This window comes from Oncorhynchus gorbuscha, linkage group LG15, assembly GCF_021184085.1.
Source record: "Oncorhynchus gorbuscha isolate QuinsamMale2020 ecotype Even-year linkage group LG15, OgorEven_v1.0, whole genome shotgun sequence".
In the NCBI taxonomy this organism is placed as follows: domain Eukaryota; kingdom Metazoa; phylum Chordata; class Actinopteri; order Salmoniformes; family Salmonidae; genus Oncorhynchus; species Oncorhynchus gorbuscha.
In genome coordinates, this window is record NC_060187.1 from 20,931,909 (window position 1) to 20,947,996 (window position 16,088).

The 16,088-nt window shown below is 43.0% G+C and overlaps 1 protein-coding gene across 2 annotated transcripts in view; it reads left to right on the top strand.

The window, feature by feature from the left end:
* The window catches only part of arhgap39 (Rho GTPase activating protein 39), a 186,048-nt gene that overhangs the window by 143,052 nt on the left and 26,908 nt on the right, over positions 1 to 16,088 (top strand). For both annotated transcript variants that reach the window (XM_046300339.1, XM_046300341.1), the window contains exon 2: positions 849 to 1,280. In XM_046300339.1, coding sequence (XP_046156295.1) covers positions 849 to 1,280 — 432 coding nt within the window. The remainder of the gene's footprint in view (positions 1 to 848; positions 1,281 to 16,088) is intronic.

Sequence of the window (16,088 nt, forward strand, 5' to 3'; positions counted from 1 at the left end):
GTGTCAGAGAAAGGCCCAAAAAGTTGTCTAAGACTCCAGCTACCCTAGTCATAGACTGTTCCCTCTGCTACCGCACGGTAAGTGGTACCGGAGCGCCACGTCTAAGACCAAAAGCCTCCTTAACAGCTTCTACCCCCAAGCCATAAGACTGCTGAACAATTCATCAAACGGCCACCCAAACTTTTACACTGACACGCCCTCCCTCTGTTTGTTTGTACACTGCTGCTACTCACTGTTTATTATCTATGCATAGTCACTTCACCCCTACCTACATGTACAAAATAACTTGACTAACCTGTACCCCCGCACATTGACTCGTACCGGTACCCTGTGGATATAGCCTCGTTATTTTTATTGTGTTAATTTTTATTTTTATTTTACAATTTTTACTTTAGTTTATTCAGTAAATATTTTCTTAACTCTTTCTTGAACTGCATTGTTGGTTAAGGGCTTGTAAAGTAAGCATTTCACGGTAAGGTCTACAGCTGCTGTATTCGGAGCATGTGACAAGTAAAATGTGATTTGATTTGATTTGATTTGAGGTTGTCTGTGTATTATGTGGTGTGGCCTGAATAATGCAGGTTGTTGTCACATCTTACCCATGCAGCTGGCTTCCACAGGAGAGGATAGGAAGAGGCAGACTCACAGCTGTAGAGAAGCTCATATCTCAAAGCCAAAGTCATGTTTGCAAAGAAGCTCATATAAGCTTTACACTATAGAATTAGGAATTAGAATAAAATAGTAATAGGAATTAGAATAGTATTAATTTCCTGGGCCTATATCATCACATGATGCTATAGTACAGTAGTATTCATCTCTTGTCTATTCTCCTCTGTCCCCCTCTGCAGGTTGGAGTGGGTGGAGATCATAGAGCCGCGCACGCGGGAACGCATGTATGCCAATCTCCTCACCGGAGAGTGTGTGTGGGACCCCCCTCAAGGGGTACGTATTAAGAGGACAGGGGACAACCAGTGGTGGGAGCTGTTTGACCCCAACACCTCCCGCTTCTACTACTACAATGCTTCCACGCAACGTACCGTCTGGCACCGCCCTCAGGCCTGTGACATCATTCCCCTCGCCAAGCTACAGACGCTGAAGCAGCACACGGATGTTCCTTGCCCGGGAGGGGGAGGGACAGGGGGAGAAAGAGGGGGGAGGACGTCAGCTGATAACAGCCCGGGAAGGAGCAGTGCGGTCAGTAGAGAGGGGAGCACCTCATCTTCACTGGACCAGGAACTGACCGCATCAGAGAAACAGGGGAACAGAGAGGAGGCAGACAGGTAACTACATACACTACACTTCCCCTAACCATGACCCGACCACAATCTTAACTCTAACTCAACCACAGGGAGGAGGCACAGGGGTATCTAAGTCTTATACAGAACCATGACCACAACCACAAATCCTGTAGGTTCTCTGACATTCTATTTGCCCATCCCTCTCTCTCTCTCGCTCCATCTCTATCTCCCTCCCTCCCTCTCCTCCTCCCCCCCTATTCTCTCTCTCTTTCTCTCTCTCTCTCTCTCTCTCTCTCTCTCTCTCGCTCCATCTCTATCTCCCTCCCTCCCTCTCCTCCTCCCCCCCTATTCTCTCTCTCTTTCTCTCCTCTCTCTCTCTCTCTCTCTCTCTCTCTCTCTCTCTCTCTCTCTCTCTCTCTCTCTCTCTCTCTCTCTCTCTAACAAGTCTGTCTTTTGCTCACTTGCTGTAATCTGTTTCAGTCTTCTGTGATTGGTGAAATCGCTTGGCCGGGGTCACAGTGTCCTGTAAATGTGTTCTCTGCTCTTGTCTCTGCCAGAGCTGACAAACCAGCTCTCCTCTCTCACACACACACACACACACACACACACACACACACACACACACACACACACACACACACACACACACACACACACACACACACACACACACACACACACACACACACACACACACACACACACACGTACACACACATTTTCAGTCAGTATGTCCCTTTAAGAGAAGTTGTGTTCAGTGGTTTTGTGTGGTTTTCAGAGTTCATTAATAATGTCAGTGATGTTGGGCAGTGTGTGGTCCAGTACTAGTTGTTTTTGTGAGTTCCGGGCTGGGGGGGTCCAATGGGGCAATAGAACGAGCTCTATTTTAGTGGCCTCTGGTACAGTGCATTCGGAAAGTATTCAGCCCAATAGATTTTTTTTCCACATTTTGTGACGTTACAGCCTTGTTCTACATTTGATTGAATTGTTTGTTTTCCTCATCAATCTACACACAATAAATACCCCATAATGACAAAGCAAAACAGGTTTTTAGAAATGTTTGCAAATGTATTACAAATAAAAACATTCAAACCCTTTACTCAGTATTTTGTAGAAGCACCTTTGGCAACGAGTCTTCTTAGGTATGACGCTACAAGCTTGACACACCTGTATTTGGGGAGTTTCTCCCATTATTTTCTGCAGATCCTCTCAAGCTCTGTCAGGTTGGATGGGGAGCATCGCTGCACAGCTATTTTCAGGTTTCTCCAGAGATGTTGGATTGGGTTCAAGTCCGGGCTCTGGCTGGACCACTCAAGGACATTCAGAGACTCCTCCCATCTCCACAGAGGAACTCTGGAGCTCTGTAAGAGTGACCATCGTGTTCTTGGTTACCTCCCTGAACAAAGCCCTTCTCCCCCGATTGCTCAGTTTGGCCGGGCAGACAGCTCTAAGAAGAGTCTTGGTGGTTCCAAACTCCTTCCATTTAAGAATGATGGAGGCCACTGTGTTCTTGGGGGACTTTCAATGCTGCAGACATTTTTTGGTACCCTTCCCCAGATCTGTGCGTCGACACAATCCTGTCGCTGAGCTTTACAGATAATTCCTTCGACCTAATGGCTTGATTTTTGCTCTGACATGCACTGTCAACTGTGGGACCTTATATAGTGTCATGAGAATTTTCAATCCCAATGATAATAACTATCAATCAATCAATAGCTTTGACCAATCCCCGAGGTTTGTAAGACCATGGGTATAATAATAATTAGGCAAAGACTCAGCTTATGCAAAAGATTAATACAGTTTATTCACGAGAACATTCTGAAGTCCATTATACAAAGACATCCATTTTATAGCTGCGCACATATTTCCACACAAACAGTAGATATCCTACGCACTGGAGGCTGAGACAGGAGGGGTCAGGAGACACTGTTGCCCCTTCCGAGGACACCCCCGGACAGGGCCAAACAGGAAAGATATAACGCCACCCACTTTGCCAAAGCACAGCCCCCACACCACTAGAGGGACATCTTCAACCACCAACTTACCATCCTGAGACAAGGCTGAGTATAGCTCACAAAGATCTCCGCATACAAGTTCAAATCCTAAGCTACGCCTTGCTCAGACAGTCTGTGTTTTTCCACTATACAAATACATTGTTTAATCTAATTCTAACTACAACTACATACATCATCAGATTATAATTTTATGATTCTAATCGATTTCATACAATTATAAGATGTCAGAGTTTATTTTATTTATTTATTTCACCTTTATTTACCAGGTAGGCAAGTTGAGAACAAGTTCTCATTTACAATTGCGACCTGGCCAAGATAAAGCAAAGCAGTTCGACACATACAACAACACAGAGTTACACATGGAGTAAAACAAACATACAGTCAATAATACAGTAGAAAAATAAGTCTATCTACAATGTGAGCAAATGAGGTGAGATAAGGGAGGTAAAGGCAAAACAGGCCACGGTGGCGAAGTAAATACAATATAGCAAGTAAAACACTGGAATGGTATATTTGCAGTGGAGGAAAGTGCAAAGTAAAGATAGAAATAATGGGGTGCAAAGGAGCAAAATAAATAAATACAGTAGGAGGAGGGGTAGTTGATTAGGCTAAATTATAGATGGGCTATGTACAGGTGCAGTAATCTGTGCACTGCTCTGTCAGCTGGTGCTTAAAGCTAGTGAGGGAGATAAGTGTTTCCAGCTTCAGAGATGTTTGTAGTTCGTTCCAGACATTGGCAGCAGAGAAATGGAAGGAGAGGTGGCAAAAGAAAGAATTGGTTTTGGGGGTGACTAGAGAGATATACCTGATATACCTGCTGGAGCGCGTGCTACAGGTGGGTGCTGCTATGGTGACCAGCGAGCTGAGATAAGAGGGGACTTTACCTAGCAGGGTCTTGTAGATGACCTGGAGCCAGTGAGTTTGGCAACGAGTATGAAGCGAGGGCCAGCCAACGAGAGCGTACAGGTCGCAGTGATGGGTAGTATATGGGGCTTTGGTGACAAAACGGATGGCACTGTGATAGACTGCATCCAATTTATTGAGTTGGGTATTGGAGGCTATTTTGTAAATGACATCGCCGAAGTCGAGGATCGGTAGGATGGTCAGTTTTACAAGGGTATGTTTGGCAGCATTAGTGAAGGATGCTTTGTTGCGAAATAGGAAACCTATTCTAGATTTAACTTTGGATTGGAGTTGTTTGATATGAGTCTGGAAGGAGAGTTTACAGTCTAACCAGACACCTACGTATTTGTAGTTGTCCACATATTCTAAGTCAGAATCGGTTGAAGAGCATGCATTTAGTTTTACTTGTATTTAAGAGCAATTGGAGGCCACGGAAGGAGAGTTGTATGGCATTGAAGCTCGTCTGGAGGGTTGTTAACATAGTGTCCAAAGAAGGGCCAGAAGTATACAGAATGGTGTCGTCTGCGTAGAGGTAGATCAGAGACTCACCAGCAGCAAGAGTGACATCATTGATGATATACAGAGAGGAGAGCCGGTCCAAGGATAGAACCCTGTGGCACCTCCATAGAGAATGCCAGAAGCCTGGACAACAGGCCCTCCGATTTGACACACTGAACTATATCAGAGAAGTAATTGGTGAACCAAGTGAGGCAATCATTTGAGAAACCAAGGCTATCGAGTCTGCCGATGAGGATGTGGTGATTGACAGAGTCGAAAGCCTTGGCCAGGTCGATGAATACGGCTGCACAGTATTGTTTCTTAGTATTGTATTCGTTAAGATATCGTTTAGGACCTTGAGAGTGGCTGAGGTGCACCCATGACCAGCTCTGAAACCAGATTGCATAGCGGAGAAGGTATGGTAGGATTCAAAATGGTCGGTAATCTGTTGACTTGACTTTCGAAGACCTTAGAAAGGCAGGGTAGGATATATATAGGTCTGTAGAGGGGAATTATGTTATCATTATCTTTCCACATATACATTATTTTATCATATAGACAGGTGTGTGCCTTTTCAAAGCATGTCCAATCAATTGAATTTACAACAGGTGGACTCCAATCAAGTTGTAGAAACATCTCAAGGATGATCAATGGAAACAGGATGCACCTGAGCTCAATTTTGAGTCTCATAGCAAAGGGTCTGAATACTTATGTAAATAAGGTATTTCTGTTTCTAACAACCTGTTTTCACTTTGTCATTATGGGGTATTGTGTGTATATTGATGAGTAAAAAAAAATGTTAAATCAATTTTAGGAAAAGTCTGTAACGTAACAAAATGTGGAAAAGGGAAGTGGTCTGAATACTTGACATTAGCTTTTATAACCATGGACAAATAATTATGTTGTATGTTGAATAGCAATGGGACATATGAGATTGACTTTGTTCAGTAGGTTCTACACATTTTATAAACTAGTCAACACTTGCTGTTAGGTCGTCAATCAAAGCACAATAAATAGCCTATGCGCCCCACTCCGTGGCCTATTAAACACACAAAATCAAATGAATGTGCCACAAAACAATAATTACGTGGATTTCAACTAATTGTTTCCACTTACATTACATGGGATGTGTAAATTCACTCACAGGAGACAATGAAGAAGCATCATGCTCTCCCTCCTCTGTGAAAGGAAATTCAACTACAACCAGCCCCAGCATACAAAAATAAAACGGATACCGAGAGGCGGGACAGACAGCAGACTGAAAAACCAGCAGTTTCCCTGTCACCCCTCGCTTTGTGACTGGAAGATGCCTGTCCTAGATCCCTAGAAGATGCATATCGTTAATTCTAGCGGGAGAAGGCTATACAGACTTTTCTGACTTGCGAATTTAAGCTTTTTTGGGGCTCACGAGTGGCACAGCGGTTTAAGGCACTGCATCTCAGTGCTAGAGGCAGCACTACAGACACCTTGAATCGAATCCAGGCTGTATCACAACCGACCCTGATTGGGAGTCCCATAGAGCAGCGCACAATTGGCCCAGCATCGTCCGGGTTTGGCCGGTGTAGGCCGTCATTTTAAAGAGTTTGTTCTTAACTGACTTGCCTAGTTAAATAAAGGTTAAAAAATATATATATTTTTAAATATATGAAACAAAGCCTAGTCTATTTATGAAGTGGAAAAAGTAGACAGCTATTTATGGAAAACACTGTGGTTTGTCTCCAAGATGGATTGTGGGTATTGACCTTGAGGTCCACAGAAAAAGACAAGGATTCCATTTAGAAACCATGGAGAGAGAGAGAGAGAGAGAGAGAGAGAGAGAGAGAGAGAGAGAGAGAGAGAGAGAGAGAGAGAGAGAGAGAGAAGAGAGAGAGAGAGAGAGAGAGAGACGTTTGAAGAGATGGTCTTTGAGCCATCCTATTTCCCACTATGTCACTGTCTGCCCAGTAGTGTGTTTGTGTGTCAGGATTTCCATTAGCCGGTAATAGCCGGCTGTAAATACATTTGACCAGTCATGCTTATTGGTCTATAGGTTCATTTGCATAATTGTATGGAATTAAATTGGTGTGTATGTATACAGATACATAGTCTATGAGCGGAAAATCTGCCAGACAGCGCGAGAGCTGCTGCTACAGCTCATTCGTTGCTGCTGGAGTGAAGCATGTGCTTTTATAAGCCCAATCATTGTGTAACAATTCTGAATGTAATCACGTGTTAAAAACAGTTTTGATACCCACGATTAAAAAGAGCTACTATTTTTATTTCTCAACTGGTAATTGAAGCGTGCTTTCCATTCGCCGTTCAAGTGCATATAGCCAAGGCATGTCTTACCTTGCATCAAAGTCAAATCCAATCATAGAAATGGGGAGATGATTATTTTATAAAGACTTCCATATGCCATTGAAACCAGTAGCCTATTTCTCTCATGTTCTATTGGTTTTCAAATCAACTTTATTTCAATGTTCAGTAGTCAAAGGCACAATCCTAGTCATATTAGTAACCCCTGCTAGTTGTTGCATCTTTAGATCTCCCCTCTTTCAAAATCTCGAATGCATATTTTCATCTCGTTCACATGAAACCGATCGCATGTGTGCTGTGCTTTTGACAACTGTGTTTTCCCGCTAATGCATTATGGAAGGAACATGCGAGCACAGCCTACTGCCTTGTGTGCATTGCTGCACTTATAATGTGAAGAAGCAATAGTTTATCAACATTTTAAGTAAGACGTTCTGATCTGTTGCATCAGCCTCATTGTTTTTAACGTTTATTTACATTTGGATGTATCCTAGGCCTAGTGGTTGTATGAATCTGGGATCTATCGTCCCACAACTGTCCCAGAGTCTGTTTGATATAGGCTGTTTCTTTCTCGCACAGAACTACAAGCTGACCAATAGAATAGGTCAACTGTTTTACTATGGAGGAAAGTAAATTGACATAGGCTAGTGATTTTGCTGTTTGTTACTCGTCTTGTTGGCTGAAGAAAAGTAAATGTGAACAGTTATTCTAACATCTTCAAAGTGTACATTGGAATTCAGTAAGAAGGATGCACGGCGTTGCACCCTCAACTTGCATGTTCTGTTAAGATGAATTACCATAATCTAAATGGGATTCTGTCATTCTGAGCACAGTGGATGACGCCTGAATCACGTTACGCACCCAATGCATATGGGTCCGGTCATTTTCTCAAATGTCCGTTAAATAAAAATGCTGCCTTAACCAACAATGCAGTTTTAAGAAAAATACCTAAAGAAAAATAAGAAATAAAAATAACAAATAATTAAAGAGCAGCAGTAAAATAACAGTAGCGAGGCTATATACAGGGGGAACCGGTACAGAGTCAATGTGTGGGGGCACCGGTTAGTGGAGGTTTTTCTGCAGTGCTGTGGAGTTCATTCTTCCTGAAGGTCCAGCATATTGATGAACAGATCCATAATGCATTGTATACACTAAGCCTGTGTGTGTGTGTGTGTGTGTGTGTGTGTGTGTGTGTGTGTGTGTGTGTGTGTGTGTGTGTGTGTGTGTGTGTGTGTGTGTGTGTGTGTGTGTGTGTGTGTGTGTGTGTGTGTGTGTGTGTGTGTGTGTGTGTGTGTGTGTGTGTCTGTGTGTCTGTGTGTCTGTGTGTCTGTGTGTGTCTGTGTGTGTCTGTGTGTGTCAGATCCATAATGTATGTGGAGAAAGCCAGATCTCACAGCCATCTGGAGTTGATATTCAGAAGCAGAGAAGTGACAGACTGCAGCTGTCAGCCCAACCTGCCTGCCCTCACCTGAACACATACACATCACCCACTCTCTTCTCCGTCTCCTACTGGGTTTGTGCTCATACAGTACGTGTGTCTGATGTCCATCAAATGATGCAGGTGCTCCAAATTCCCGTAATTTTAAGAGTTGGTTGATGACAGGTTGGTTGATCATATTGATTGAGTTAATTAAATCGTTGCAGTGGCTAAAGCCACGCCCAGTCAATACACCTGGTGTTCAACCTTCCTAAGTTCTCCCATGTCACCCCACTCTTCCGCACACTCCACTGGCTTCCAGTCGAAGCTCGCATCATCTTCAAGTCCATGGTGCTTGCCTACGGAGCAGCAAGGGGAACTTCCCCTCCTTACCTTCAGGCTATGTTCAAACCCTACATCCCAACCGGAACACAACATTCCTCCACCTCTGGTCTCTTGGCCCTCCCCTACAGGGGGGCAGCTCCCGCTCAGCCCAGTCAAAGCTCTTCTCTGTCCTGGCACCCCAATGGTGAAACAAGCTCTCCCCTAAAATCAGGACCGCGGAGTACCTGCCCATCTTTCGAAAACATCTGAAACCCTACCTCTTTGAAGAGTACCTTAAATGACTCTCATGGTACCCCCCAGTGTGGAGGGAGAGATTAAGAGGAACATAATTCAGTGATTGGATTTATATAGCACTTTTAGAACTCAAAGCGCTTTACACAGTCAGGGGGAAACTCACCTCGTCCGCCACCAATGTGTGGCACCTACGTGGATAATGCACTACAACCATTTTTGTGCCAGAATGCTCACAACAGATCATTTAGAGAGGTGAGGAGTGATATATGCCAATTAGGAATGAGGGGGATGATGGAATGGGGCCAGGTTGAGAATTTAGCCATGACACCGGGATTAACACCCCTACTTTTTATAATAAAGTGCCATGCGATTTTTTTATGACCACAGAGAGTCATTCCATACATTTAACGTCCCATCCGAAACCCTACACAAGGCAATGTCCCCTTCACTGCTCTGGGATCACCTTGGACCAGAGTGCCCCCTACTGGCCTTCCAACACCACTTCCAGCAGCATCTGGTCTCCCATCCAGGGACTGAACAGGCCCAACCCTGCTTATCTTCAGAGGCAAGTCAGCAGTGGGATGCAGGGTGTAAATTGATTTGAAGGTCAAATGTATAGGAATAATTTATGGATATGGAAAGGAGGAACAATGTTCACTTTATACTGATTTTCTAGGGAGAGAGGGAAAGAGAGAGAGATTTAAAGAGCTGGATGGAAGGAGAGAAGACAGGCAAGGGAGTGACAGAGAGGCCAGGAGGGGGAACAAGAGATGATAGAAGAGATGTGAAGAGAGGGAGCGAGGGGGGGGAAAAGAGTAGAGGTGGTTTTGTATCTAATGGCTCCCAAGCACAGTGTGGTCTAACCCAACATACACAACCATGTAATCCTTAATCCTACCCCCTCAATACACACACACACACACACAGAGCATGGAACTATTGAAGCCGAGGCTGGCTAGTGCTGCAATCGATTTCACACCTTTTTCTCTCTCTCTTTCTCTGCCTTTCAATTTCAATTCAATTCAAGGGGCTTTATTGGCATGGGAAACATGTGTTAACATTGCCAAAGCAAGTGAGGTAGATAATATTCAATAGTGAAATAAACAATACAAATTAACAGTAAACATTACACATACAGAAGTTTCAAAACAATAAAGACATTACAAATGTCATATTACGTATATATACAGTGTTGTAACGATGTACAAAAGGTTAACGTTACATAAGGGAAAATAAATAAGCATAAATATGGGTTGTATTTACAATGTTTGTTCTTCACTGGTTGGCCTTTTCTTGTGGGACAGGTCACAAATCTTGCTGCTGTGATGGTACACTGTGGTATTTCACCCAGTAGATATGGGAGTTTATCAAAATTGGGTTTGTTTTCAAATTCTTTGTGGATCTGTGTAATCTGAGGGAAATATGTGTCTCTAATATGGTCATACATTGGACAGGAGGTTAGGAAGTGCAGCTCAGTTTCCACCTCATTTTGTGGGCAGTGTAGCCTGTCTTCTCTTGAGAGCTATGTCTGTACATAGTCAAAGCTTTCCTTAAGTTTGGGTCATTCACCGTGGACAGGTATTCTGCCACTGTGTACTCTCTGTTTAGGACCAAATAGCATTCTACTTTGCTCTGTTTTTTTGTTAATTCTTTCCAATGTGTCAAGTAATTATCTTTTTGTTTTCTCGTGATATGTTTGGGTCTAATTGTGCTGCTGTCCTGTGGCTCTGTGGGGTGTGTTTGTGTTTGTGAACAGAGCCCCAGGACCAGCTTGCTTAGGGGACTCTTCTCCAGGTTAATCTCTCTGTAGGTGATGACTTTGTTATGGAAGGTTTGGGAATCGCTCCCTTTTAGGTGGTTGTATAATTTAATGGCTCTTTTCTGGATTTTGATAATTAGTGGGTATCGGCCTAATTCTGCTCTGCATGCATTATTTGGTGTTCTACGTTGTACACTAAGGATATTTTTGCAGAATTCTGCATGCAGAGTATCAATTTGGTGTTTGTCCCATTTTGTGAAGTCTTGGTTGGTGAGCGGACCCATAAAGGGCAATGGGCTCTATGACTGATTCAAGTATTTTTAGCCAGATCTTAATTGGTATGTTTAATTTTATGTTCCTTTTGATGGCATAGAATGCCCTTCTTGCCTTGTCTCTCAGACCGTTCACAGCTTTGTGGAAGTTACCTGTGGCGCTGATGTTTAGGCCAAGGTATGTACCGTTTTTTGTGTGCTCTAGGGCAACGGTGTCTAGATGGAATTTGTATTTGTGGTCCTGGCGACAGGACCTTTTTTGGAACACCATTATTTTGGTCTTACTGAGATTAACTGTCAGGGCCCAGGTCTGGTAGAATCTGTGCAGAATATCTAGGTGCTGCTGTAGGCCCTCCTTGGTTGGTGACAGAAGCACCAGCTCATCAGCAAACAGTAGACATTTGACTTCAGATTCTAGTAGGGTGAGGCCGGGTGCTGCAGACTTTTCTAGTTCCCGCGCCAATTTGTTGATTTGTTGAAGAGGGTGGGGCTTAAGCTGCATCCCTGTCTCACCCCACGGCCCTGTGAGAAGAAATTTGTGTGTTTTTTGCCAATTTTAACCGCACACTTGTTGTTTGAGAACATTCATTTTATAATGTCGTATGTTTTACCCCCAACACCACTTTCCATCAATTTGTATAGCAGACCCTCATGCCAAATTGAGTTGAAGGCTTTTTTGAAATCAACAAAGCATGAGAAGACTTTGCCTTTGTTTTGGTTTGTTTGGTTGTCAATTAGGGTGTGCAGGGTGAATACATGGTCTGTTGAACGGTAATTTTGTTAAAAGCCCATTTGACATTTGCTCAGTACATTGTTTTCATTGAGGAAATGTACAAGTCTGCTGTTATTGATAATGCAGAGGATTTTCCCAAGGTTGCTGTTGAAGCATATCCCACTGTGTTATTGGGGTCAAATTTGTCTCCACTTTTGTGGGATTGGGGTGATCAGTCCTTGGTTCCACCTCACTCCATCTCTATCTCTCTCCCCCTCTCTCCTAAAACTCATCATTTATATTTCTCTCACAGTTTCTCTCTGTTGTTGGGTGTTCACTGAAAAACACTCAGTTTTGTGATACACAGTTAATATATTGCATTAAAACCATCCATAAGAATACAACAATATTTGATGAGAATACCATGCTTAGGTTTAGGTGTAGCTTTCCTGCCAGGGCTCAGTTGTACCTGTCTCCTGAGCAGCAGGTCAGGACATTGCTGTCCTGTCTGCTGTGTGACTGACAGCAGCACCAGGTCAACTGTGTAGAACAATGGCTTCACACCCTGGTCCCAGATCTCGTTGTGCTGACTTGCCAACTCCTATGGTCATTGTTACGCCACAGGAGTTGAAAAGAGAGCACAAGCAGATCGGGGACCAGGCTAGGGGTTTCACTCCTGTCTCTGACTGTTCTGTTCTGTTCTAACCACTAACTAATCTATGGGAAAGTTGAAATGCTATGCTGTGTCTGTGTTCAAACTTTGTCAAGATTTACTTTGGATACCACACACCAGTTACTGAACAGAATCACACCTGACAGCTCCTCTGTGCCAAATACAATAATTAACTCTCAATTTCAATTCAATTTCAATTCAAGGGCTTTATTGGCATGGGAAACGTGTTAACATTGCCAAAGCAAGTGAGGTAGATAATATATAAAGTGAATATATAAAGTGAAATAAACAATAAAAATTAACAGTTAACATCACACATACAGAAGTTTCAAAACAATAAAGACATTACAAATGTCATATTATATATATGTACAGTGTTTTAACAATGTACAAATGGTAAAGGACACAAGATAAAATAAATAAGCATAGATATGGGTTGTATTTACAATGGTGTGTGTTCTTCACTGGTTGACCTTTTCTCATGGCAACAGGTCACAAATCTTGCTGCTGTGATGGCACACTGTGGAATTTCACCCAGTAGATATGGGAGTTTTTCAAAATTTGATTTGTTTTCGAATTCTTTGTGGATCTGTGTAATCTGAGGGAAATATGTCTCTCTAATATGGTCATACATTGGGCAGGAGGTTACGCAGTGCAGCTCAGTTTCCACCTCATTTTGTGGGCAGTGAGCACATAGCCTGTCTTTTCTTGCGAGCCATGTCTGCCTACGGCGGCCTTTCTCAATAGCAAGGCTATGCTCACTGAGTCTGTACATAGTCAAAGCTTTCCTTAATTTTGGGTCAGTCACAGTGGTCAAGTATTCTGCCGCTGTGTACTCTCTGTGTAGGGCCAAATAGCATTCTAGTTTGCTCAGTTTTTTTGTTAATTCTTTCCAATGTGTCAAGTAATTATCTTTTTGTTTTCTCATGATTTGATTGGGTCTAATTGTGTTGCTGTCCTGGGGCTCTGTGGGGGGTGTTTGTGTTTGTGAATAGAGCCCCAGGACCAGCTTGCTTAGGGGACTCTTCTCCAGGTTCATCTCTCTATAGGTGATGGCTTTGTTGTGGAAGGTTTGGGAATCGATTCCTTTTAGGTGGTTATAGAATTTAACGGCTCTTTTCTGGATTTTGATAATTAGTGGGTATCGGCCTAATTCTGCTCTGCATGCATTATTTGGTGTTCTACGTTGTACACGGAGGATATTTTTGCAGAATTCTGTGTGCAGAGTCTCAATTTGGTGTTTGTCCCATTTTGTGAAGTCTTGGTTGGTGAGCGGACCCCAGACCTCACAACCATAAAGGGCAATGGGCTCTATGACTGATTCAAGTATTTTTAGCCAGATCCTAATTGGTATGTTTAATTTTATGTTCCTTTTGATGGCATAGAAGGCCCTTCTTGCCTTGTCTCTCAGATCGTTCACAGCTTTGTGGAAGTTACCTGTGGCGCTGATGTTTAGGCCAAGGTATGTATAGTTTTTTGTGTGCTCTAGGGCAACAGTGTCTAGATGGAATTTGTATTTGTGGTCCTGGTGACTGGACCTTTTTTGGAACACCATTATTTTGGTCTTACTGAGATTTACTGTCAGGGCCCAGGTCTGGTAGAATCTGTGCATAAGATCTAGGTGCTGCTGTAGGCCCTCCTTGGTTGGTGACAGAAGCACCAGATCATCAGCAAACAGCAGACATTTGACTTCGGATTCTAGTAGGGTGAGGCCGGGTGCTGCAGACTTTTCTAGTGCCCGCGCCAATTTGTTGATATATATGTTGGGTGGGTGGGGCTTAAGCTGCATCCCTGTCTAACCCCACGACCCTGTGTGAAGAAATGTGTATGTTTTTTGCCAATTTTAACCGAACACTTGTCGTTTGTGTACATGGATTTTATAATGTCGTATGTTTTACCCCCAACACCACTTTCCATCAGTTTGTATAGCAGACCCTCATGCCAAATTGAGTAGAAGGCTTTTTTGAAATCAACAAAGCATGAGAAGACTTTGCCTTTGTTTTGGTTTGTTTGGTTGTCAATTAGGGTGTGCAGAGTGAATACATGGTCTGTTGTACGGTAATTTGGTAAAAAGCCAATTTGACATTTGCTCAGTACATTGTTTTCATTGAGGAAGTGTACGAGTCTGCTGTTAATGATAATGCAGAGGATTTTCCCAAGGTTACTGTTGACGCATATTCCACGGTAGTTATTGGGGTCAAATTTGTCTCCACTTTTGCTGATTGGGGTGATCAGTCCTTGGTTCCAAATATTGGGGAAGATGCCAGAGCTAAGGATGATGTTAAAGAGTTTTAGTATAGCCAATTGGAATTTGTTGTCTGTATATTTGATCATTTCATTGAGGATACCATCAACACCACAGGCCTTTTTGGGTTGGAGGGTTTTTATTTTGTCCTGTAACTCATTCAATGTAATTGGAGAATCCAGTGGGTTCTGGTAGTCTTTAATAGTTGATTCTAAGATCTGTATTTGATCATGTATATGTTTTTGCTCTTCATTCTTTGTTATAGAGCCAAAAAGATTGGAGAAGTGGTTTACCCATACATCTCCATTTTGGATAAATAATTCTTCGTGTTGTTGTTTGTTTAGTGTTTTCCAATTTTCCCAGAAGTGGTTAGAGTCTATGGATTCTTCAATTACATTGAACTGATTTCTGACATGCTGTTCCTTCTTTTTCCTTGGTGTATTTCTGTATTGTTTTAGTGATTCACCATAGGGAAAGCGTTGACTCAGGTTTTCCGGTTGGACAGGTTTCTCAATTTCTTTCTTAGATTTTTGCATTCTTCATCAAACCATTTGTCATTGTTGTTAATTTTCTTCGGTTTTCTATTTGAGATTTTTAGATTTGATAGGGAAGCTGAGAGGTCAAATATACTGTTAAGATTTTCTACTGCCAAGTTTACACCTTCACTATTACAGTGGAACGTTTTACCCAGGAAATTGTCTAAAAGGGATTGAATTTGTTGTTGCCTAATTGTTTTTTGGTAGGTTTCCAAACTGCATTCCTTCCATCTATAGCATTTCTTAATGTTACTCAGTTCCTTTGGCTTTGATGCCTCATGATTGAGTATTGCTCTGTTTAAGTAGACTGTGATTTTGCTGTGGTCTGATAGGGGTGTCAGTGGGCTGACTGTGAATGTTCTAAGAGACTCTGGGTTGATGTCAGTGATAAAGTAGTCTACAGTACTACTGCCAAGAGATGAGCTATAGGTGTACCTACCATAGGAGTCCCCTCGAAGCCTACCATTGACTATGTACATACCCAGCGTGCGACAGAGCTGCAGGAGTTGTGACCCGTTTTTGTTGGTTGTGTTGTCATAGTTGTGCCTAGGGGGGTATATGTGGGAGGGAATGCTGTCATCTCCAGGCAGGTGTTTGTCCCCCTGTGTGCTGAGGGTGTCAGTGGGTCTGTCTCCTCTATACCAGGTTTCTTGCAGGATGACAATGTCTGTATTACCGATTTCTTTGGTGAAGTCTGGGTTTCTGCTCTTTAAGCCAAAGGCAGAAGACCTCAGGCCTTGGATATTCCAGGATGATATAGTGAAGGCTTTTTGTTCCAGAGTGTCCAATGTTGTTTGTCGTGGTTTGGCCTCAGGCCAGTAAGTGTGAGCAGAGCCTGCTGAGCATCTGGTACATGCCATTGGCTTGGGCGAGTGTGGGAGTGGGGGTTAGGACTGTTTGCCCGCTCACTACCTGGGCGTATGTATGGCTTCCATGTTGAGGCCCTCTT